This window comes from Panulirus ornatus, chromosome 4 (assembly GCF_036320965.1).
Source record: "Panulirus ornatus isolate Po-2019 chromosome 4, ASM3632096v1, whole genome shotgun sequence".
In the NCBI taxonomy this organism is placed as follows: domain Eukaryota; kingdom Metazoa; phylum Arthropoda; class Malacostraca; order Decapoda; family Palinuridae; genus Panulirus; species Panulirus ornatus.
In genome coordinates this window covers 2642182-2665957 of record NC_092227.1, presented here as the reverse complement: position 1 = coordinate 2665957, position 23776 = coordinate 2642182, and the positions used below count along the sequence as shown (strand labels likewise).

General features: G+C 34.7%; 1 protein-coding gene across 1 annotated transcript in view; it reads left to right on the top strand.

Annotated features, from left to right (window-relative positions):
- Window positions 1–22542, top strand: part of LOC139765093 (uncharacterized) — a 41222-nt gene extending 18680 nt beyond the window's left edge. The window contains exon 6 of the mRNA XM_071692263.1: window positions 4265–22542. Coding sequence (XP_071548364.1) covers window positions 4265–4487 — 223 coding nt within the window. The 3' untranslated portion in view covers window positions 4488–22542. The remainder of the gene's footprint in view (window positions 1–4264) is intronic.
- The last annotated feature ends 1234 nt before the right edge of the window (window positions 22543–23776 follow it).

The window sequence follows — 23776 nt, the reverse complement described above, 5'->3', positions numbered from 1 at the left end:
CGTTGTTCAGCTGTGTGAGTAGCTTAGATGACCTCCTGTTTGGAAATTTCATGGTTGTGCATATACACCAATTAATTGAGTCCTTGTGGTGCAAGGTGTAATTCATTTTTTTTATTTTGTGACTCATAATGCATAGATAAGGCGCAGTAACAGGCCAGCGGTATGACAAATGACACCTTTTGCCTATATTTTCTTGCTGTATTAATGCTTATCCTAAGAAATGAGAAATTAATATACTACATGAAAAAGAATATCTTTCAGGAGATTGTTTCTTAGGAATCCTAAGTGACTAGTACTCTGGCTCCTTGGCTAACAGTTTTGTCAGAAAATGGAAAAATTTGGCCACTTTATAACTAATGCACAGTATTCAAATGTTGTACCATTTCAAATGGTTGTCATACATGTCAGTCTTACCATCAGTTTATCCTCATAGGCAATGAGACAGGTCAACCTTACCACTAAGGCTGATTTCAGTGTAGTTCACTCAGTGTTGTCAGTTAAAGCCAAGTGCTGATTGAAAAAATTGGGTCATTTAACATGTTGGACAGTTGTTAAAAATTATCAAATACTCAAGCACTTCCTGTATGATCAATTTTTTGGCATCATCTTTATACATGCTGTGTATTTCAAGAAACTACTTCTACAAAAGTTTGTATTGGTCAGGTTTTTCAGTCAGTGCATGCATATACCATTTACCTCTGTCTTTTATGGAGCCTCTTAGACCTTTGACCCGATCTGCTGCATTTTCAGATTTTATGTATTGATGAACTTCTTGGTCCTCTGAAAACAGAACTCATCTTTTACACTGTCAAGGAGGAGGACAAAGTCATTGATTATTCTAAAAGGAACGTATATAGGATAATCTCGTCAAACTGACTGACCCTGTGAAGCAGTGTATTACCCATGACTCACCCCAGCCCACACGGTTCCATCCACTGCCATGTACCCTTCAAGGTACAAACAGCACTCCACTTCCTCCAAGTCTTTCTGATTCAAATTCACACTCACTCTGTTAAGTTTCTTTTTGATTCTCTACCTACTTCCTTAATTATGTTCATAGTTTCTCCTTTTACAAGCTTTATAACTTTGTCACCAGTCCCTGGTTCTCTTTGGAGTCTGACATCCAGAGTTGTATCATCTGCAAACAGTGACTGATTTACCTCTCATGTCCCATACTTCCAGCATAGTACAGGTCCACCTTTTCTTCAGTACCCTAGCTTTTACCACCCCCTCACCATCTCCTCTGTAAACAGATTAGACAGCCATGGGGACATCATGCATCCTCCATAGTGCAGATCCATCTTCACTGGGAGTCATTCTGCCTCCTACCTTCTTATCCACTCATGTACTTTATTCTTTGTAGGGTTTTCTTTCTGCATTTAGTAAATTTCCATTCATCCTTTTTTCAGTAGTACCTTCCAAGAGGGGCATCTCCATCATAACAGTTATATGCTCTCAGCAAACCTACAATTATAGTTTGCCCTACAAGCCACTCTTTCTCCAAGTACTTATATCTTACTGACATTTTTTGAGGTAGCTGTCTGATTTACTAACCCTCTGCTCTTCCACAAACCATGTTGCTCCTCCTTAATCATTTGCTTTGAACTTGACACCACCCTCTCAATCACCAATTTCCCATACACTTTATGAGGGATATTCAAAAATCATAAACCTCTCTAATTTGAACATTTCATTTTTGTCCTTAATTAACCTCATTTACCTTGTTATTCCAAGTCTTCCCCATTTTGATAAATTGATTCTTGTAAGATAAAGAAAAAAAGCTCCACTGCATACTCTGCCAGTCTTATTGTTCCATTCGATACACTATCATTGCAAAAGGAAGTCATTGGTATTTCTCATAAAATTTTTGGTGCTCTTTGATGATATTCCTAATCAAATTTTTGTTGCTCGTAACTGCATAACTACTGGTTCATCTTTTATGGTGATGTGCACATTTTTCCTAGGTAACTTCTTTACTATGTGTTCTGGCATGGTTGCAGAACTGTACATGAAACAGGAAGGCCAAGTTAACATTGAAAAATAGAAAATGAAAGATGTTAAAGTCTGTTTTTAGAATCACACTAAAGAACTACTGTATTTGAGACATCTATACAATGAATTATGATTTGGAAATGGGGTAAAAGAGATGCAGAGAGGACTGATGGAGGTGCAACTGATCCATCAGCTGCTCAACAAATTGGTGCTTAATTTTCTGATAAACAAACTGTGCATTAGAGACTCATCCATTTAGACAAAATTTCCATAACCCAAAATGGCATTATTTTTTCCTCCTGTAATCTAGGCAGTGTCAGTCTTCAAAATGTCTGGATTATGGAGTGTCCTGCTTTAAGAATGTCCTTATTTGGGAGGCATTACTTTGATAACTCTTGAATGGAAAGGCTAGGATTGAAAAATCTAAAGGGCACATTTTTTTGTGTTGGTTTCAGTTTATTTACAGAACTCTCTGGGAGTTCTAAGGGTTATTGTATTTGACCTAGAGTTCCATTCCATGGCCTTGGCCTTAAGATGACCAACTTAACTTTGAAAATTTTTAACCTGTTCTAGATTTTTTTTACTTTCATGTTGTTTGCCTTTATCAAAAAATTCAGATGACTTGTTATTTCTGACACTGTTAAGGACACTAGTATTATCACTTTTTTGGGCAAGGAGCTTAAGGTAGCTACATCCACAGGTCTGTATTAGATGAGTCCTTTGTGCTCTAAGAGTATTTTTTTTTTCTATCATAATCATGGCATTGGTTTCATTTGAGCTATGCTCCTGACCTCTAGAAGAAGTCCTGTTGCTTAGCATCTTGGGTGGTTATTAGTATTGCAGCTCTTGTTTCTTGTAGACATTTGCTCTAAGAAGGAGCCAAAAGGAGATAGTGGTGCATGAGAATCAAGTCTTAATTGGAAAATTCCACTTTGCATGTGCAGGGGTTGCAAATATAAGCCAGAGTATGATTTTTGTGCTAATATGGATGATGATTTTTTATCTTTGGTATAAATACTTCATCATGCCATATCTCTTTGTTTCCTGAGCTGCCACTGTTGTGGAACTTAGGTGCTGCCTAGAAATATCAGAAATACTGGTAGATATTTGGAATGAAATTCAGCACTTTTAGTAAAGATGGCAGGAGGAACACATTACTCATATATGTAAATAAAATGAGTTTATGTTTGGTAGTTGTAGTGCAGTTTCTCTTACTTTTGCATATGTTCACTCTTGCCTTAAGGCTGATACTTTGATATTTTCGTTTTTGCCCTGAATAGCATTGAACTGTTCTTGCTAATGTCAAATTCTGCTATAAGCTTCTGTAGTACTGCATACCTCCAGCTCAGAGACAGTAATGCTCAGGGATGAGGTGGGGGTTCACCTGCTAGAATTGAGACATTTGCTCATGTAAAAAGCTGAGCAAATGTAGAAAAAGGAATTAAACATGCTGCCTGTCATTAGTATGATATTCCACCCATCTGGTCTTCTTTTTGTCTTTTTTATTGGCTGTATTTTTCTGAACTGCTTTAATTCAATCATAGTAAACATTGGGATGGTGCTTTTACAGTATATTTGCTGCCATAAGCATATTTATGTAAAGAATGTTTTACCCAGTAATTTCCTACTGAGATTAGCATGTCAAAATATTTGTAGTGGGTAAGGAAAGTTGTTTGTCTGTCCAGTGACAAACCAGCACAATAGAGAAACATGTCTGTTTATTGGAAGGGCTTGTCTTTGCGTAAATGAAACTTTAGTACCATTAGAATATGAAAATGGCAGCAGAATGTGCATTGAAAGTTCCCATATCAGTATGTAGGTCACGTATGCTTTTATCAGGTTTAAGGCGTGTTATGACTATAACCCATTGTAGAACCACATATGCACCACTTATGTGTATTTACAACCATGAAATTTTTCAACACTATCTTCTCTGTTGCAGAAGCCACTAAGGAGGGTCACCTGTATTCATGCTAATTAAATTTTTGGATTGAGCCTTGACCTTTAAGTGATGCCTGTGCTTTTCATGAAATTTCAAAGCTTTCTCTAAATACTGAAGCTCTCCTTAAGAATTTGAGCTATATGTCATTCTTTTCACTTATCCTAAACTTTACTGCTACTATCATATAGGTACATCATACCTTCTGAACACTATACAAATAAAAGTAACACCAGTTTTCTTTAAATGATAGTCATGTATAACAATTAACAATGAAATACTTGCAGTATGTTGCATCCATAGCATATTCTTATTTGATATGGTTCTCCCCAGGTCAGTGGTGTGCAGTACTGCCGGGATTCGTATTGTGGAGTTGCGAGACCTTCATACTATGGCTTTCCATCATTGGGAGTTTGTCACACGACCACCTCCACCAGTCCTCCACCTCCCATGGGCACAGGTGCCCCATTGGCCATCAGACACACATATTGAGGTGGTGGCAGAGGATAGTCAGGGCAACTTGCTTAAGGGCTGCTTCATGCCGCGGCCCCTGTGAATTACTAGATAACGGTTGGTTGTATTTATCTTATTGGATGAACGTGTGGATGTGAGCCTGCATATTGTTTTCATGTTTAGGTTATTGGATGCAGGTAGAAGTGATTTAATTTCATCACCCACTCATACCTTCTGTAGTAGAGACACATAGTAGCTGCTCTGCACTATATACCAGAATTAAATTTTCAGAAATTGAAATTTTAGATAATACACATTTTGGGCTCCATATACCATGGCTGCAGTTGCTTATGTTGTGGAAATTTATGTGCAGCTGTTGAAATGGATGTAAATTCCAGAAGTCATAGTAAAGCCACAACATGGATATTTGTAAGAGAACTACAGAAGGGAAGTGCCACTGTATATGCGGAACCTATATTTTGGCCAATGCTTTAAGATATCTCATAATTCAAAGTTGCTATGCAGCCGTTTCTCAAGTTCATATCCTCTTGTGCTTTTCAGCTAATTTTAGAGCTGATAAACTTTAAGGGAAAACAGCTGATGCTGAAACTAACAATCACCCACATCCTTTCGTGCTACAAATTCCAGCATGCTGTCATTGTGTCCATGTTTTTGCTGGTTGTAACTACTTACTGAGTTTATGAATATGATGAGTTTGATATATACATATATTCTTCTCACAAAACATCAAAATCTTTCTGAATATCCAAGCTGTATTTGACAGAGATGGCCTTGATAATTGTTGATGTATCAGTGAAGTTTTTTTGGGGTAAGTTTGCTTTGACTTAGAGTTTACTGTCACATGAGATTGAACACTTATGTCAGACAGGAGTCATTGTGAAACATGTAGGGTATAAAGTACTTTTAAGATCTGGCAGCCATCTCTTATTTGTTCTCTGCAAATTTAATCTTCATCCTTGAAGTCTGAATCTTACAAAATCCTGCTGTTTGCAGTATGATAAATGTTGATTGTGCTCCTCAGTTCACTGTGTATGATGCATCATTTATTTTGGGCTTAGCTGGTTTATATGTGCAGCTCTGTCTCACTCTTTTTCTCTTTCTCATGACAATATATTATTGTGGGCAATTATATTTTAGAAACTGAGTACACATAATTCAGAAAAATGATTGATAATTGAATATCTTTTTTATATTTGTTTTAAGTTTTCATTTGTATATTTTCTTTTTCATAGAAACTGATCTCATAATTATATAGATCTGTATGCAGTGTGTATTTATTTAACTACAACATGAAAATGTATATTTATATTTTAAGACTTTGAGTCTAAAGATTCAGTGTTACTGCATGATGTAGTGACTCGATGAAATGATTATCACTGCTTGTTCATAGCAATGTATAAATTTGTTTGTATATACATAGATATATATATGTGTAAGGTAGATATTTGCTCAAAGAGAACACTGTTACCAGTGATTTTTACAACACTCAAGACTTATGGAATATTTTGATTGGTTTTGTGTAAGTGAGACTTATTTTTTCAGGATTTTCTGTGTAAGGGATATGTGATGCAGCTTCAACACTTCAATGTACCTAAGACTATTTTTTTATTAGTTTAGTGCTTGGCAACATTTTCTTAAGCCCTAGCAGACATATTGCCCTAAGCTTTCATATATAATGGGGTCCTATTTTGACCTTCACTGATTCAGCTATTTATGGACCCAGTTTGAAACTGCTTGCAGTCATTTTATTTGATAGAAGATATTTGGCAATGTACATACAATAGTGTAAGCATCAAATTTACAACTTCAGCCATTTAGTATTGAAAATTGTTTTTGACAGTGATACTGACATTTTGATATGCAGTTTTCCTAATTTACTTAATGTATTGACTTTCCTCAGAGCTTGTAAAAGGCATTATTAGTTCATATATTGGTATATCACAATATTAATTTTTCATGTCAGGTTGTATATATTTTTTAGTTACTGTCTTGTAATGTAGAATATGCAATTTCAAAAACTCTGGTATTGTGGATATGTTGTAGACAGTTTTGCTCCTTTTTTTTTTTTACATACAATGCCATTTCTCATTCTCTGTATGTTGGTGTGAATGTTTTTTTCATGCATATTTGCCATTTTCTGCGCCAGTGAGGTAGCGTTAAGAACAGAGGACTGAGCCTAAGAGGGAAAAGCCACACTTGGCCCCCTTCTCTGTTCCTTCTTTTATATGTATATATTTTTATTTATTTATTTTGCTTTGTCGCTGTCTCCTGTGTTAGCGAGGTAGTGCAAAGAAACAGACGAAAGAATGGCCCAACCCACCCACATATACATGTATATACATACACGTCCACACATGCAAATATACATACCTATACCTCTCAACGTATACATATATATACACACACAGACATATACTTATATACAAATGTCCATAATTCATACTGTCTGCCTTTATTCATTCCCATCGCCACTCCGCCACACATGGAATAACAACCCCCTCCCCTCTCATGTGTGTGAGGTAGCGCTAGGAAAGACAACAAAGGCCCCATTCGTTCACACTCAGTCTCTAGCTGTCATGTAATAATGCACCAAAACCACAGCTCCCTTTCCACATCCAGGCCGCACAGAACTTTCCATGGTTTATTCCAGACGCTTCACATGCCCAGGCTCAATCCATTGACAGCACGTCGACCCCGGTATACCACATCGTTCCAATTCAATATTCCTTGCATGCCTTTCACCCTCCTGCATGTTCAGGCCCCGATCACTCAAAATCTTTTTCACTCCCTCTTTCCACGTCCAATTTGGTCTCCCACCTCTCCTCGTTCCCTCCACCTCTGACACATATATCCTCTTGGTCAATCTTTCCTCACTCATTCTCTTCATGTGACCAAACCATTTCAAAACACCCTCTTCTGCTCTCTCAACCACACTCTTTTCATTTCTACACATCTCTATTACCCTTTCATTATTTACTTGATCAAACCACCTAACACCACTTATTGTCCTCAAAACATTTCATATCCAACACATCCACCGTCCTCTGTACAACCCTATCTATAGCTCATGCCTCACAACCATGTAACATTGTTGGAACTACTATTTCTTCAAACATACCCGTTTTTGCTTTCTGATATATATATATATATATATATATATATATATATATATATATATATATATATATATATATATATATATATTCAATTTTTTTTTTTTTACATATTCTCCATTTCCTGCATTAGCGAGGTAATGTCAAGAACAGAGGACTGAGCCTTAGAGAGAAAAATCTTCACTTGCCCATTTCCCTTGTTAGCGAGGTAGCATTAAGAACAGAGGACTGAGCCTTAGAGGGAATATCCTCACTTGGCCCCCTTCTCTGTATCTTCTTTTGGAAAATTCAAAATAGGAGAGGAGGATTTCCAGCGCCCCACTCCCTCCCCTTTTAGTCGCCTTCTGCGACATGCAGGGAATACGTGGGAAGTATTCTTTCTGCCCCATCCCCAGGGACACATGTGAGAGACTTAGTGAAGATAGACTAATAAAGAGGATGTATGTATGTCAGAAGTGGAGGGGACAAGGGGAGGAGTGAGACCAAATTAGAAATGGAAGAATGGAATGAAAAAGATTTTTGAGTGACCAAGGCCTGAACATGCAGGAAGGTGAAAGGCATGCATTGGATCGATTAATTTGGAATGATGTGGTATTCAGGGGGCAACGTGCCATCAGTAGACTGAACCAGGTCAGTGAAATGGTTAGGGAAAACTATGGGGGCTTGGTTGTGAATTAGGGGTTGTGGTCTTAGTGCATTGTACATGACAGCTAGAAATTGCGTATGAGTGAATGCTGCCTTCTTTGTCAGTTTTTACCTTAGTAATGCAGGAAATGGCAAACAAATATGATAGAAAAAAAATTATATATATATACAAGGTACAGTAATCTGTTCTGGAATGCTACGTTGCTAATGCAGGAAATGGAGAACGTGAAAAAAAATTATTATTTATTTATTCATATGTCCATGTGTTTTATTTTATTTATTTCTAATTATTCCAAGACCTTCTATGAAAGAAACCTGGTGTTATGTGGGACCTCTTTCTATAGGCTCCAGCAGCCCAAGGCTGCTATGCTTCCAGTGGCAGGGAAATGTAGACTCCTTTAGAGTGAGAATTTCTTTAATGTGTCTGTACTCCCAGTTATACTGCCTCTCCAAAAGTAACTTTTTACTGGCAGTGTAATCCCTTTATTCTTAGCAACATCAAGCACTCATCACTTACACAACGAAATTATGAATGTCACAATGCAGTCCCACCTCATTATGCTCGGCCCTCAGTTCTTTGCAAGAGCACTAGACCTTACTCATCAAAACTATTTCATAACTAATCACCAACTCCAAGTAGACATACCTCTGCTTCATGCTTCAACAGCCTTACCTATAGAACCCCCTGCACCTCCAATAGACATAACACTGACGAAACATATGCACTGAAATGACCGGACAAGCAATTGTATAACCGCCCTGCCAAACCACCGTTAAATATCACCCCATCAGACATACACTTATCTGGAACTGCACTATCCAGACATATGAGAGTTTTACAATTCCATAAATGCTCCCTGGACACCATGCCCCCTCCGTAAATACTTCTCGTAACCCCTCAGTCACATGTCAGAATAATATTTTATGTAACTGCCTGCAGTATATGAAAATATTTCGTAGTTTGAGACAGTTTGATTGGAAGAGATATATGATGTGACTGATGTCTCTAAATCTTGTTTAGATGTGAAAGAAAGAGACTTCATTGCTGAGTGTGCAGTTTCTTGTACACTCTAAGTGTAATAGGGGAAATAAAGTAGGCAGTGGTGTCCTACTCATAGTTAAAGCTCATCTTAATCATGTGATCAACAATGATGTAGCTATTAAACATATGGACTCTATATTTGTGTGATTTAAAGTTCAATTACTTAAGATATAACAGTAGGATTAGCTTATAGGTTCCCCACATGGATACCAGAGATAGGTAAAAGACTTTTTGACTAGTTAGTAGAAAATTTTAATGAAAATGACTCAGTTATAGAGGGAGATTTTGTACCTATGTGTGGAGAATCCCTTTCCAGAAACCTTAGGTGTGGGCTATACTTAAACTTGTATGGTAACTTATACATTTAATTTTGTGACATACTTGCAGTGAAAACATGTCAGACCTAATTTTTGCCACAAATGAGGATCTTGTTCATAATGCTGATGTAGGAAGAAAGGTGTGTACAAGCAATCACTGACATATTTCATTATATTTAACCATCAGTATTGCCTGTAATGCTTGTGAGCAGTAAGTTGTGAAAAGATATCAGTGTAGGTTTAGAAATTTTAGTGATCTTTATTTGTTTGAAATAAAATCTCGGATATCATCAGTGCAAATGATATGTATGTATCTTTGTAAACTTTAGTAAAACGTTCAAAGGAGCCCATCTTACCCTGATCCCATGTGAAGTGTAGCCTCAAAATTGCGGGAGCCCCATTAAAGGGGTCCTGGGATTGCATGATGATAAGAATATGTATTAACCAAAAAGATGGAGTGGAATGTTGTATTAGCCACAGAAAACTCAATATTGTGTGAATGAAAGTGCGGAGCAGTGTGATCATATATCTGTCAACAATTTCCTTATGGATAGGGTTTGTATGGGCACAGGAGATCACAGGTGGAATGGAAGAATGTATTGAAAAAAGTGCTAACTTAAAATACCAAATTGATTAAATTTTTTAGCTATTTATCCGATTGATTAAAAGATGATGATGATAGAGAAGCAGATACAACTACTCTTTCTGCTAGACTACAAAATAAATGGTGTATGTCTTCATGATATGAAGATTTCACCTGGTAGATGTGATTGCCAAGAGTACTCTACCCTCTTCCCTCTTAGTTGGTTACTGTGTCATTTTGGATTAGCTAACTCTACTCTTCAAATTATGTTAGCGGTTTATGATGATTATTGATAGGCCAATCCAGTATATTCTAAGTTACAAGGAAGTGAGGTTATGTAAGATATAAGATAATGGCAGTTGAAGATGTCTAAAGTCATTGCTTTTAATGAAAGTGTGGCGAGTATTAGTGCTTCATGTAGATATGATTACTGTGCAGTTTTAGAATGATTGTTAAGGTGTTCATTGAACAGACTGCTTATTTACAATTTTTCTGCCATACGATATTTTTGCATTAAATTGATTATTGCAGAGACAGAATATCTGGGTAAGCCAAACAGTCTTCCATAAGTGTATTGAAGGCCAGCTGAGGATTTTAGTGTTACCGTTATTGGCATTAGTACATATGCAGAGGAATTCTGCCATTATACATCACAAGGAAGAAACAGTTGTTGAGTTCAGCAGGTTTCTTCATTTTCTTTGTATAGTGACATTTATTTATAAAGTAATTGTTAAGGTTCTTTTGAAATTTATTTGATAACATGGATGGATATTGCTTGATTTTTTTAATGCATCATTTTAAAGCCCAGTATGAACTGTTTCAGGTAATCATTGTGAAACAGAAAATGTTTTTTACACAGGTTTGTAAATTGAGCCAAATCAAACGTGCAGAAGTGTTTATTGATTGAATTGTTTGGTTAACCATCATGTTTGGATAAGCCTTTGTATAGACTTCCCTATTTTATCCAGGCTGTGGTGTTCAGTACTAGGTTAAATGGTAACAACTATGAACTCTTCCTGTGTAAAGATTAGTGAGCAACAGAGGGGTATTATACTATGTGCTAGTGATTTTTAAACGTTTGATCTCTGAGTCAGAACATAGATGATTAAGAATATAAATATTAAGTTTTTATGAACTTCATAAATGATACATTTTCACTCAGAAATTTTCCTGAAACTGATAATCAAGATCTAGACATAAAGATTTCAGATATGTGAGTTGCTGTGATCTACTACTGCTTATAAAAGGAGTTAAGTGCCAAACTCAGAGGTAGTGAATATAAGGAATAAGTTGAAACCATGTTAGTTCTGATAATGTGACCCCCTTGTTACTGAATGAGGTAGAGTAGGAATATTGTGTATTACATCCATGTATTGTTGTCAGGGTCCTTGAAACATGATATTGCTAGACAGTATCATTGTAAGCAGAAAGTAAGCATTTCATAGTGCAGACCTCTTTTGACATGATTTGAGGGATGCTGAGTTGTTTTATATGAAATAATGATTGATGATGGAAGTGGGAGAGGATTGCACATTGGACACCCCTATTTGAAAGTATATGTTACCGGATATATCTTCAAGTTTTGTAATGATCCATTGCAGAATTATTCCCAGGATAGTTTGAACAACTACAATGTTATCACTGATGCTACATTAATTCTCTCACCATTAGGAAACAAAACAGAGTAGACTCATAATGGACAGGTTAGGGTACATCGAAAGGACTGATCACATAAGATAGTACACTTTCTTCTTTGTCTTTTGTGTGTGTGTGTGTGTGTGTGTGTATGTATGGAATTTTCACATATATACTAGCTCAATTTTGCTTGCAAAATCAGCACTAAACACTTTGGTCACTATAATCATACATGCAAGTGCAGGAGACCTGGCAGTAGTACATAGAATGTATGCCAAAGAATTCTGTAAATTAGTTTGCCTGTTGCACTCTGCGTACTGTGTAAGATAAAGTTCTTGGCAAGTGAGGTAACAAAGTTACAAAAGGGGAAACACTCAAGGAATGAGGAAGCAAGAAAAGATGGTAAGAGCATTATTCATGTGGTGATACACATGAGATTGTGTTAGCATGCTATTAAGTTGAGATGCAGTGTGTATGAGGACAAGGAAGATAAAGATTCGGTGAGATAAGTGAGGCTACATGGAAGTGCAACATTGCTTTACGTACTCTAGGGTCTTGCTTCCATGGACAACCACAGCCAGTTGATTAACTGTCTGTTTGTTATTATTTTGATACAGTTTAAGATATAATGGATTTCAATATAACTTTTTGAGGTGAAAATGATGTAGGAAACATATAGTATCACGTAGCTAGCTGTTATTACATAATCTTTTCTGGTAATTTCATTACAAAAGTGATTACATCCACTTACACGGAATTGGGAATGGAGTCAATTATATGAAAATGATAAAAGATAATGTATCAAGTTTTGAGGTAATGATAGTGAGAATTTTATGATTTTAAAGTTTATTTTTTTTTTATTGATCAAAAACCCTCAGTGTTAAATTTTTTTCAGATTCATTATGAACTTTTGAAACATTTTTATATAAAGATAGAATGTTTCCAGGAATAACACCAGTAATCTGTTCATGTAAATGGAGGGTTAGAATTGCTTTCATGTTTCAAAGGAAAATCCTTCCAGCAGTGTTAAGCAACGCCATTCTAATATTTTGGATATAACTTTTGCAAATAATGCTGTATGTATTCTCATTATTTTATTATATATATTTAATGATTTATTTATTATACATAATCATTGTTTCCCACATCAGTGAGATAGTGCCAGGAAACAGATGAAGAGTGGCCCATCCACTCATAGTATGTGTATATGTACATAAATGCCCATATATTTTTTCCTGCCATGTATTTTTATTTGTTTACTTGTTTGTTGATTTTGAGCTTCTTCAGGACCAGTTTTTAAGAAAGAGTCTGTGTGTTAATCAGGATCTCTTTCCAGAGGTTCCTGCACCCAAGGCTGTGCTATATCCAGTAATTGGGAAATGTGAACTCCTTTAAAGTGAGAAGATCTTTGATGAGATCTTACTTCCAGTGATACAGCTTTGCCAAAGATAACTTCTCTCTTGCTTTGTTATCTTAAGCATGTGGAGTCCATTGACAAAGAGGATATATGTGTCAGAGGTGAAGGAAACAAGAAGTGGGAAATCAAATTGGAGGTGGTAGGATGGAGTGAAAAAGATTTTGAGAGATTGGGGCCTGAACATACAGGAGGATGAGAGGTGTGTAAGGAATAGAGTGAGTTGGAATGATGTGATATACCGGGGTTGACGTGCTGTTAGTGGACTGAACCAGGGTATGTGAAGCGCCTGTGGTAAACCATGGAAAGGTGTGTGGGGCCTGGATATGGATAGGGAGCTGTGGTTTCGGTGCATTACACATGAGAGCTAGATGCTGAGTGTGAACAGATGTGGCCTTTTTTATCTTTGCCTTGTGCTACCTCGCTGAAGAAGGGGGTAGCGATGCTGTTTTCCTGTGGGATGGGGTAGCGACAGGATGGATGAAGGCAAGCAAGTATGAATATGTATATGTGTATGTATATGTATGCATATGTTGATATGTATATGTATGCATATGTTGATATGTATATGTATGCATATGTTGATATATACATTTATGAATATGTGCATATGTGGGCTTTTATGTATACAGACATGTACATGAGTGGATGGGCCATTCATTGTCTGTTTCTTGACGCTACCTTGCTGACGCAGGAAACAGCGATTATTTATAATAATGATAAAAAAAGATGCATACACGTGTATATATGTATATGTCTGTGTATGTATATGTATGTATATATTGAAATGTAAAGGTATATACATGTGCGTGTGTGGGCATTTATGTATATACATGTGTATGTGGGTGGGTTGGGCCATTCTTTACTATATGCACAGTAAAGCCTCAAATTTATGAAACAGAATGAGGTGAAATAGTGCTTTTAACATGCAGGAGGTCATAGAGTTTTTGTTGAGTGTATGCCTAACATTGGTTATTTAGTTTTCAAATAGAAATAGAATTAAAGCTACTTTTTACATATTTTTTCTGATCTGCATATATAGTACCCTTATATTCTAAATTGATATGATATATCATGAAGTGTAATCCCCATCATATATTTAAATTTGATAGTAGCTAGAGTCATTGCCATAAGCTTATAAGGCACAGTATTACAATGTATAGGGAAATAGTGGAGGATATATTTATTAATATAAAAGAATGATTTTGCATGCTGAAAAAATGGAATGATTTTTTAGAGCAATGAGAGTATATTTCTGCATCAGTGTGATATCGTTCATTACTTGTAGCTGAGATTTAGTTTGAAATAACGAGAATGCTTTTGGCTGCACAATGGCTCCATTTACCCAGCTTGCCAGCTTTAAATATTAGCATGTGAATTGTATGTCGAACTGTTTCTTATGTTAATAACTTATAAGATATTATGTAGATTTGTGTATGTTGATCTTTACATACTGAATTAACAAACTTACATTTCTTACACCTGCAAATAACACTTTCCATTCTTATTCATAATACGTAGCATTAAATTTTTGTAAGTTTAAACCAAAAATCGTATAGGTTTGTTGATTTGAGGGCTTTATGTACCTTTATTTTGAAACCCTTAGATTGATTTAGCCATGATAAACAAAAAACACAGTGGTACAACATTTTTACTTACATTTAGTATCTTTTTGTGCAGTTTGAAATCTTATTATTGTTTGATACTGTGATAGATTAGTTTAGTAATGAAATTTATCATTCTGTATTGTAGAGCTTGCTTTGTGAAATAGTTTAGAATGCTCTAAACAACACACATATATTTTTGATGTGATTTTCTTTTCTTGTCTTGCATATATTAATACAGCTTGATGTGTTTTTAACAAGATTATATCATAACATGATTCTATTTTCCTCTCCTGTTCAGATTAAGCTACACAAACTCCTTTACCAAGTAATTTTGCCTTTAAACACATCCATACATGCATTTGATTTTGCATCTTTCATAGCAGCGTGTTACTTCACTTTAAACCAAGTGCCTAAGAAAATAGATCTTTTCTGTAGTTATGAAGACTATCCAGATCTTTGGTATTTTCATTAGTTGACATATATTTCTTACTAGATACAGAGTGTTATGAGGAATGCTTATTTAATCAAAATGATAAGTCTCTTTACTACTCTGGGGTAAGTTTACACAGAACTTTTTTTACCCTCTGTCTCTGTAGAAGTCTGTTGTTGAATGATATTGCAATGCAAAATGAAAAAAAACATGATATTTTTAAAAGCTTAGCCATGAAATTTTGCTAAGCTTTAGCAAAACTATTGCAGCACTAAACAAAGTTCCTCCATTTTAATATAGCACTGTATTGAAGTTGCAGATTTTGCTTAAGCATCATTAAAGGGGTTGGTTAGTTACTTCATAATGTAATTTGATACCCTTTTTAGATTTATTTTTAAATCATATATATGTAATACTCTATAGTTAGGGTTTCTTGAGTGAAATGCCTTATGCTATTTCCCTCCTACATATACACACAGTTGAAGAATAGAAATTATGTAAGTGGATCAGCAGTGTACTTATAAGGTATAGATTAGATAACATAGACATACATTATGCAGTTCCTGTTTTCTCATACAACTTGGAAATTATTTTTATTTACATTTTTTCTAGTGAAAGTACTCATAATGTTCAATCTTTAGTGAAATGGACAGAATCCATCCTGCAGCTCTTCCCATCCACTTGTGTAAAGTGATTCTTTGCTACATTGTGCATACCACATTTCATGTGTTATTCAGCTTTACATTTCATATTTCTTCATAATCATTGTCTGTTCATTTTTCAGCCTGACAAGGTACTATATTAGTGAACAGCTCATAAGGATATATGTACAGTATTGCCGTATTAAGAGACCTAGTCCCCATGTATGGCATGTGGGATGGTGATAATATTTGTACTTAATCACTTTTGCAGTCATGAATTGTACTTGGAATAACACATGTATTTCATTAATAAAAAGCTTTGACACTTAAAAAAACGTTACAAATAGAATGTGCAGCATTGATTAATGTGTTTGGTTCATTTATAGTATGTAGATATGTTTTTCAGTATGCACTTCAGACCATTTTTGCCATATAACCTTCAGCATACATGAATGTGAATTTGCTACAGGATTCTCATAATTGTTAAGAAAATGAAAACATTTTCAGTCCTGTAGAACTTACTTCTGTAGTTACGTTTGATGAAGTAGCCAGGTTTGAAATGTATGCATATGATTGAGCAGTAAGGCTGTGTTTTATCAATCATACTTCCTTTTCAAATGAAAAATGATATAGGAGATGCCTTTTCTTTATTATAGAAGTCCTTGCTTACAGTATCTAGTCAGAACTGCTTAGTGCCAGGAATAAAGAACTGAAGGTAAAATACTGTACTGCATGGCATCCATGGCTGTGTGTTATGTTTTCAAATAATCATTAACAGGTTTTTTCTTTTGTTTAAGGCAGTATTTTAGTATATTTGTATATCCTAATTGCAGCAACTTGGCAGGAATATTTTAGAAGAAAATACTGCACATGTTGCATCGGTGTTCATATTATGAATCTCCTGATTTGTCTGAAGCCTTTTTGTTACAGTTCAGTCATTTGGGATATGCTCTGCCAATCCTTTTTGAGCCATGAAATTAGATTTATGATGATTTATCCTAATTGCCCGTGGAAGCTAATATTCAAAAGTTTATCTGAACTGACTTATCTTTGTATCTGTGCTTCTTAGTATTATTGAGATTTTAACTTTTCAACATTGTGTGTTGTATCCTTCAGGATTTGTCATTTGATTCATGTAGGGATAATATGAAAATGAAAAATGTTTACTGTGTTAGACATGGACCCTTTGAGTGATTTCAATGTGCACACTTTAGCATCATAATTGTTTAGTTTATATTGTATAGATTTAAAGATGGTTGTTTTACCAGAGTATCAAATGGAGCTATACTGATAAGAAACAAAACTTTTTTTTTTAAATATGCTTGTCTTTGGAGTTAGCCTTTACTAATTATTCAGGCTTTAAAATGTGTTCTTAGAATTATGATTGGCTAAATGAGTAGGGTTTGAAAGGTTCTGTCACCAAGAAAATAACAGTCAAGAGATACTGTGGATGGTTTTCATTATATAAGGGCCCTGGTGTTCAAAACTGAGCGGCTCTGTGTTTGATATCGCCAACATCCTCATAGAATGTCTTCTATATGTTGACAGTTCTTAAGAATGCTGGGTTTAAGTTTGTGATGAAGCTAGTTGTCTCTGTTGTTCTTTGTTGGTTTATTTCATGGTGTATTCCTCTGTAGGACTGTCATCCTGAATGGTGAATGCTGGCAGTATGTTCAGAGTAGATTCTTGAATTTTAGCAGTGTAAAACTCATGAAGATAATTATTTGATTGGCCTACAATAAATTCTGAGATCTTTCAAACATTTCTTTTTCATGAAATGATAAGAGCTTTGTAAGGATGATTTTTAGGGTAATGATTGTTTGAATGATGAGCAGTGTGATTATGATATACATTATCAAGTTTTGTATGCCATACTCAGAGAAAGCTGATAGCTAACTGTAGTTTTGAGAGCTTTATTTTGATGCCAAGTGTTCTGTTGTAATCGTCATATGGTAAAAAGTGATATATAGAGAAATACTTCCTAAATAGTTTTGGTATTTACTTAAGTACTGCACCACTTAAAACCGAATTAACTACCGTAACACACTGTATTTAGTACAATACATATTTATCTGTGGATTTTGCACACTATATTTTTTCCAGTGAAATGAAGAATTTGATTACTTTATTTGCATTCCAAAACTAATACATTCCATAATACAGCTAAAACTCAAAACTAACAAAAAAATAGAAAATAAAAAAGTGCTTTGTTGAAAATTGCTACCTCACAATCAGGATTTTAGAGCAATATAGAGTTTACTGGCATAGTTCTGTTATCTGTACCATGTATTTGTCACATATGAGGATCAATTTACTATAATGTAATCATCATTAATAGATTGTCGTGTTGAACAAGAGTATTGAAAACTACCAATGAGGTTTCAAGTTTACTGAAAACTGCTGATGAGTTTCCCTTATTGCTTGCATGTACTTAGAATTTTGATATCAGAATCCGTTTGTTTGTTGTTTGAAGTTGGATAAAGGGACCTACAGTGACCTGAAATCATCTAACTTTAAGAAAGATAACAGAACTCCTTAGTGCTTGTATAGAATTCACCTTTGATTTGTCATACAGCACCTGATATAATTAGATAACATGGCCAGTGTAGATATGTGTTCATGAGAACCTCCAGAGAGCTGTGTGTTAGAATATTGCGTAATGAGTGGTGAACATTAATAAGATCCTTTTGCAAATTGTCATTGTTCATAATACTAATAATCAGTATATAAGGGATTGGTTACTCAAAGCAGATGCTGCACACAATTGGTTGCTTAAACAATAAATGCACAAATGATAGAGCACAGCTATACAGTACTTGGCATTTGTTCTCATTGATCAGTGAAACATTCTGGGAAAAATTACCTTTAGTGAAATTTCATAGATGGTGATTTGAAAGTTTCCTTTCTGAACAATGATATACAATATCCTCATAAGATTACTTAAGTTGATCTCTGCAGTTTTCAGTATATATATATAATATATATATATATATATATATATATATATATATATATATATATATATATATATATATATATATCCAAGCATTGTATTGCATTAAAAGAAGTTGGAATTATTACAAACTGAAATACTTTACTGGTTATTACATTTGTATATTGTGATGTACTTAAAAGTGGACTGATATAGTAAGGACTTCGTGTTTGGATGTTTGGCCTCTGTGTAAATTATCTTGTATCTCTGCAATGAAAACATAAAGGGCCATATCTCATGATACAAAGTCATGCCTTATATTATGATTTGTTGAATGTCATGATTTTACATTTGCATATGATCATTAAGTCATCTGTGATTATCTGGAACATATAAGATTTATATTGGGGTATGAATGTAGCTAAAAATATAGTCAGAATTTAGTACATTTTTGAGCAAAATTACTGTCCAGGAATACATTAATGTAGCAAGGTTCATGTTCATATGTCCAGAAGGTATGCTCTATAGTAAGATGATAACAGAGTCTATCTCTTGGTAGTGCTGCATTCTATCATGATTGTGCCTCCTGAATATGGGCTATATTGTATCATACACAATGTTTCTCAAATAGAATTACTCACCTGTAGTTACTGGTATTATGTTAATTGTCTTTGCACTAAGACTGATCTGTCTGTAGGCTGTATATATGTTACCAGTTACATGTAGTCCTTTTCTAACTGTCAGAATGCAGTGCATATTTCTTGTCTTCACTTTTGTAGACTGTCTCTTCATACTGCTGATTTATGTTTGCACAACATTGTAGCATATTCTTATGAGATATGTCATTAATTTTGTACATACTGTAAATTAAGCAATAGTAGTTTAAATGCTATACTGGGAAGATTTAAATACAATATTATGTTGCTTCAGAATTTACATTGATAAAGCTTGCAGATTTTTCTTCATTAACATTGCTTTGCTGATGTACACAAAACTGAACTCAGAAGAAAGTTTATGAAGAAGCTGCAAGGCATTTAAAGGGAAATATCTTTGATTGTCTTACCAGTTGTTGATTGTAACTTTTTGTGTGATTGTACACTTGACTAGTAGTACCTGATCTTGCCATAATGAGATAAGAATTCAGGTTGAGCTGATCTGCAAAGCATAGAAGTGAAATCTAGTTTAAAAGCATCCATGTTCATTCCCTGAAGTTGTACCCTATTTTTTTTGCCACACATATGCAGAAACTTTCAACATGTGTATCTAAAACGTTTAAGCAAGGTAAAATGATATTCTCAAATGTAGATGAATTTCTTACTTTTGTTAGGAAGATATCACCATGTTGTAAATGAGCTTGGTGGAAAGAAAAGCATTCCTTATTTTGCTTTTAGGGTAATTTTTAAGTAACTATAATATGAGATTTTTGTAGCTGCTGTTATGAACATAGTTTTCTGTATTATGGAAAACATAAGATTGAGATATGTATAACTGTAGTAGTGGCCAAGGCCAGGGATTGAAGTAGATGATTTTCATCTACTATGTCCAGTCTCTTTAAGTTCTTATGAGTTTCGTGACTGGTTTTAACACTCCTATGAGCTTGAAAGAAAAATGACAATAATTTTGCTTTCCTCTGTGCTATTAGCATAGTAATTATTCATGATGTTATAAACCTGTGGAAGCATTTGATATGGATGAACCTTCTGAGTATTCAGTTTTTTAGTGCAACATGAAAACTTAGAAGAGTGTTCAATACAGTATGTTTTGTATTATCTCTTCTACCACTTAACTTGAATGAAATTGAATATTAAAAGTGATGAAAGTTACTTGTACATTGTAACCATGTAAGTGGATGTTGGTCTCAATATTTTCCCTTGTGTTTCACATAAAGATTACCAGGAAAGGGCATTATGAAGACTGATATGACATATTTCTTCATAAATTATCCTTATGTAATACTGCAGGGTAAGAAAACAATACATAACAGATTTGTGGCAAAATAAAACCCATAAGAGAACTTGATATGCAGTTAATTCATTATCTAAAATCATGATATTATGAATGTATGTGAACTCAGTGTAAACACATGCTAATCCTTGTATTATATGCTCTTAGTCAAAGATGCTGGTCATTACATGTACAGAAACTATATAGTATAATGATTTGAAGATTCTAAATGAACAGTTGGTTATTATCAAATCTTGCATAAAATTTTATGATACAGACATTTATTGTTGGAATGAGCTATGATCAGACTGTAATGAGGTAAAAGTCTTTCAAACTTAGTTTTTAAGTTACTTATCCCGGTTATATCTGTGAGAGGAGGGGATGGGCTTTTGATTGCTGTAAGCTACGAATATGTATATTTGTGAAGCACTGTTTATTGATGCAATGTGTGCTGTGTTTGTTTAGGTTGACATCTGCTGGGTGATATGAAAATATCGTGACATTCAAGAGTGAAGAGAGATGCAAAATGAGTATTTTCCAGAAATTGGACTGAGACACTTTGCCCTCCTCTCTTATCTAGTCAAAATTGTATGAACTAGAACCTCCATGAATTCTTTCATGAAATTTTTTATTTGTAGATTAGTGCTTTTATCCTTTTTTATTTTCATTATGGCTTATATTTACAACAATTAAGGCAAGTATTGAATTCTTGGAAAGATAACCGACACTTTCCGTGTTCTTGTAGCACATAATCAGGTTATTAAAATTGTCACTATCCATTTTCACAAAACGAATGTGCTGTTATATGTTAAAGATTGTATTTTATCTTAGATAATATAGGTTTACAGTAATTCTTTTTTATGTAAATTCTGTTTGACAACAGATCATGAGGATATGTTTCAAATGAATAATACAGTGCCAGTGAAAAGCAAATCATATTACAGCTTGAACGCCAGGACATTTTCTAAATCAGTTACTTTTAGTACCGTTGTCTATATTTCATTAAGTCACACAGTGAAGGGGCGGAGTTACCTGTATAGTTATACCATATTGAATTGTCTTCCCTTCTTTCTGTTGATTACTCATAAGCTTTTTATTCTTTTACTTAAGGATCAGTCTTCTTGTTACAGACAGAATATTGTCTTTGATAGAAAACATTAAGCTTTCATTTGGCTCATTACTGAAACAGTAAAAATGTTTCATAATCTAAGTAATTTTTATGGGTTAACTGTTCCATTTTGTAAAGTTTGCATTGGTAAGTCTTTTACAAAACCTGCTGTTCTCTGGATACAAGTCCATAGGTCACTGATCCCGTGTTCAAACTGTTTTGTTCTCACTTTATGGTATTAGTTTTTTTGATGACATTTTCTTCATTTAACATGTTGTGACATAATGGACAAGATTTTACTTTGGACATAAGGAAGAATAATAAGGAGAAAGGGTTAATTGTTTTGCATTGAAGATTCATCAGAATTGGCCATATTATTTGATCATACACTAGCTGGGGTTAAGAAACAGCACTGTTGATAAGTTGGAAATGAATCTAAAAACATAGGTATTTCATTAGTAAAATAAATACAGTACTCATGATGAAGATTAAAAGATTATTAGAATGTCTCCCATAAGTTTTTTCAGTAATTAATGAGACCAATGAAAAGCATAGATAGTGTTGTACTTTACAGTATTTTGTGAATTAAGGCTACTGTCATGATGAGAGAGTGTTTAACTTGCTTAACTCTGGTTTAGCAAGCTGCAAGCATAGGGAAAACCAGATTGGATGTCAAGTACATATTGTTGAAAATGCATTGGTATAATAAATTAGAACTGCAGTAAATGGTTATTTTTTCAAACACCTCATATATAGATTTATAGAAGGACGTTGCTTGTAATGTTTCAGAAAGACTGATGGCCATTTTTGGGACCTACATCTTGGATACTTGGTCAGAACTCATACCTCACAGCACAATGAAAAGAGGATGCATAAGGTATTTAGTATGAGTTTAGTACTGTACTAGACTATAACTTCAGTAGAGAGATGCAAGGGCACTTGATAAAAGTAAAAGGATAAGAATGGAAGTTAGAAAAGATGGATCTCAGCTATATACAAGATATAAAGAAGTATGAAAGAAAGTAGAATTGTATGGAAGCAAGAATGATAGCTTTTCGGGTGATCTATAAATGGAAGCTTAAAGTCCACTTCAGTTTATCGAGTCCTCAGTAAGTAAAACCCAGTGACTGAGAGTGACTTTCTGAAGTTAATAGCAAACTGAGGATACTTATATATTTTGGGGTATGAATTATTTGGAGAACCAGTAATTATGTATTCTACTGTGATTTTAATGTAGATATTTAACAGTGAAGGAACTGAATACTTAAAACAGACATGACTTGAATATATATTTATGTGAGGGGCATTGTCAGTTGGTATCAAAAGATGGTTAGACATTAGTTCACCCAGTTGAAATGTTTGCTTCTCACCAGAGTAGTGCACCAGATGCAGGACTGAATTTCTCTTGGCTGCTCCAAGGCTAATGTTTTAATTTCCCATCCATAACCAAACTCTCTGCCTTGCTACAGATTGAACAGATCAAATGTTAGGTTTCAATTTTGTAAGTCTACCAACTGTACTGATGAGAAATTTTTTCTGAATATTAGTGAAATAGTATTTAGCTATAAAAATTTGCAGCCTTAGTACAAGGCATAGTTAACCTGTTCTTAAATCTGGCCCTGACCTGAAAGCTTTTCCACTAATCTTTGTTTTATTTGCTGTGGCTAGTGTCCACTGACATGCATTTCTTTCCAAATCATATTGTAACCTTTTTTGTCTGGTAGAGGAGGCAAAGACAAATCCCAAGACTTATTCCCATGTCTCTTCTATTGTTCCAGTGATATGCAAAGGGAACAGTCAGAGAGTGTTTTCTCAGAGAACCTCAAAGGAGCTGTAGTTGTATACAGTATGCTGAATCTTAACTCAAATTGCTAACCAAGTGTATAGATCTTTGGATAGATTGTTCCAGAACAGTTTGTATCCCACTTCATAATTGTATCTTTCGTTGTTGGCCAGGTAC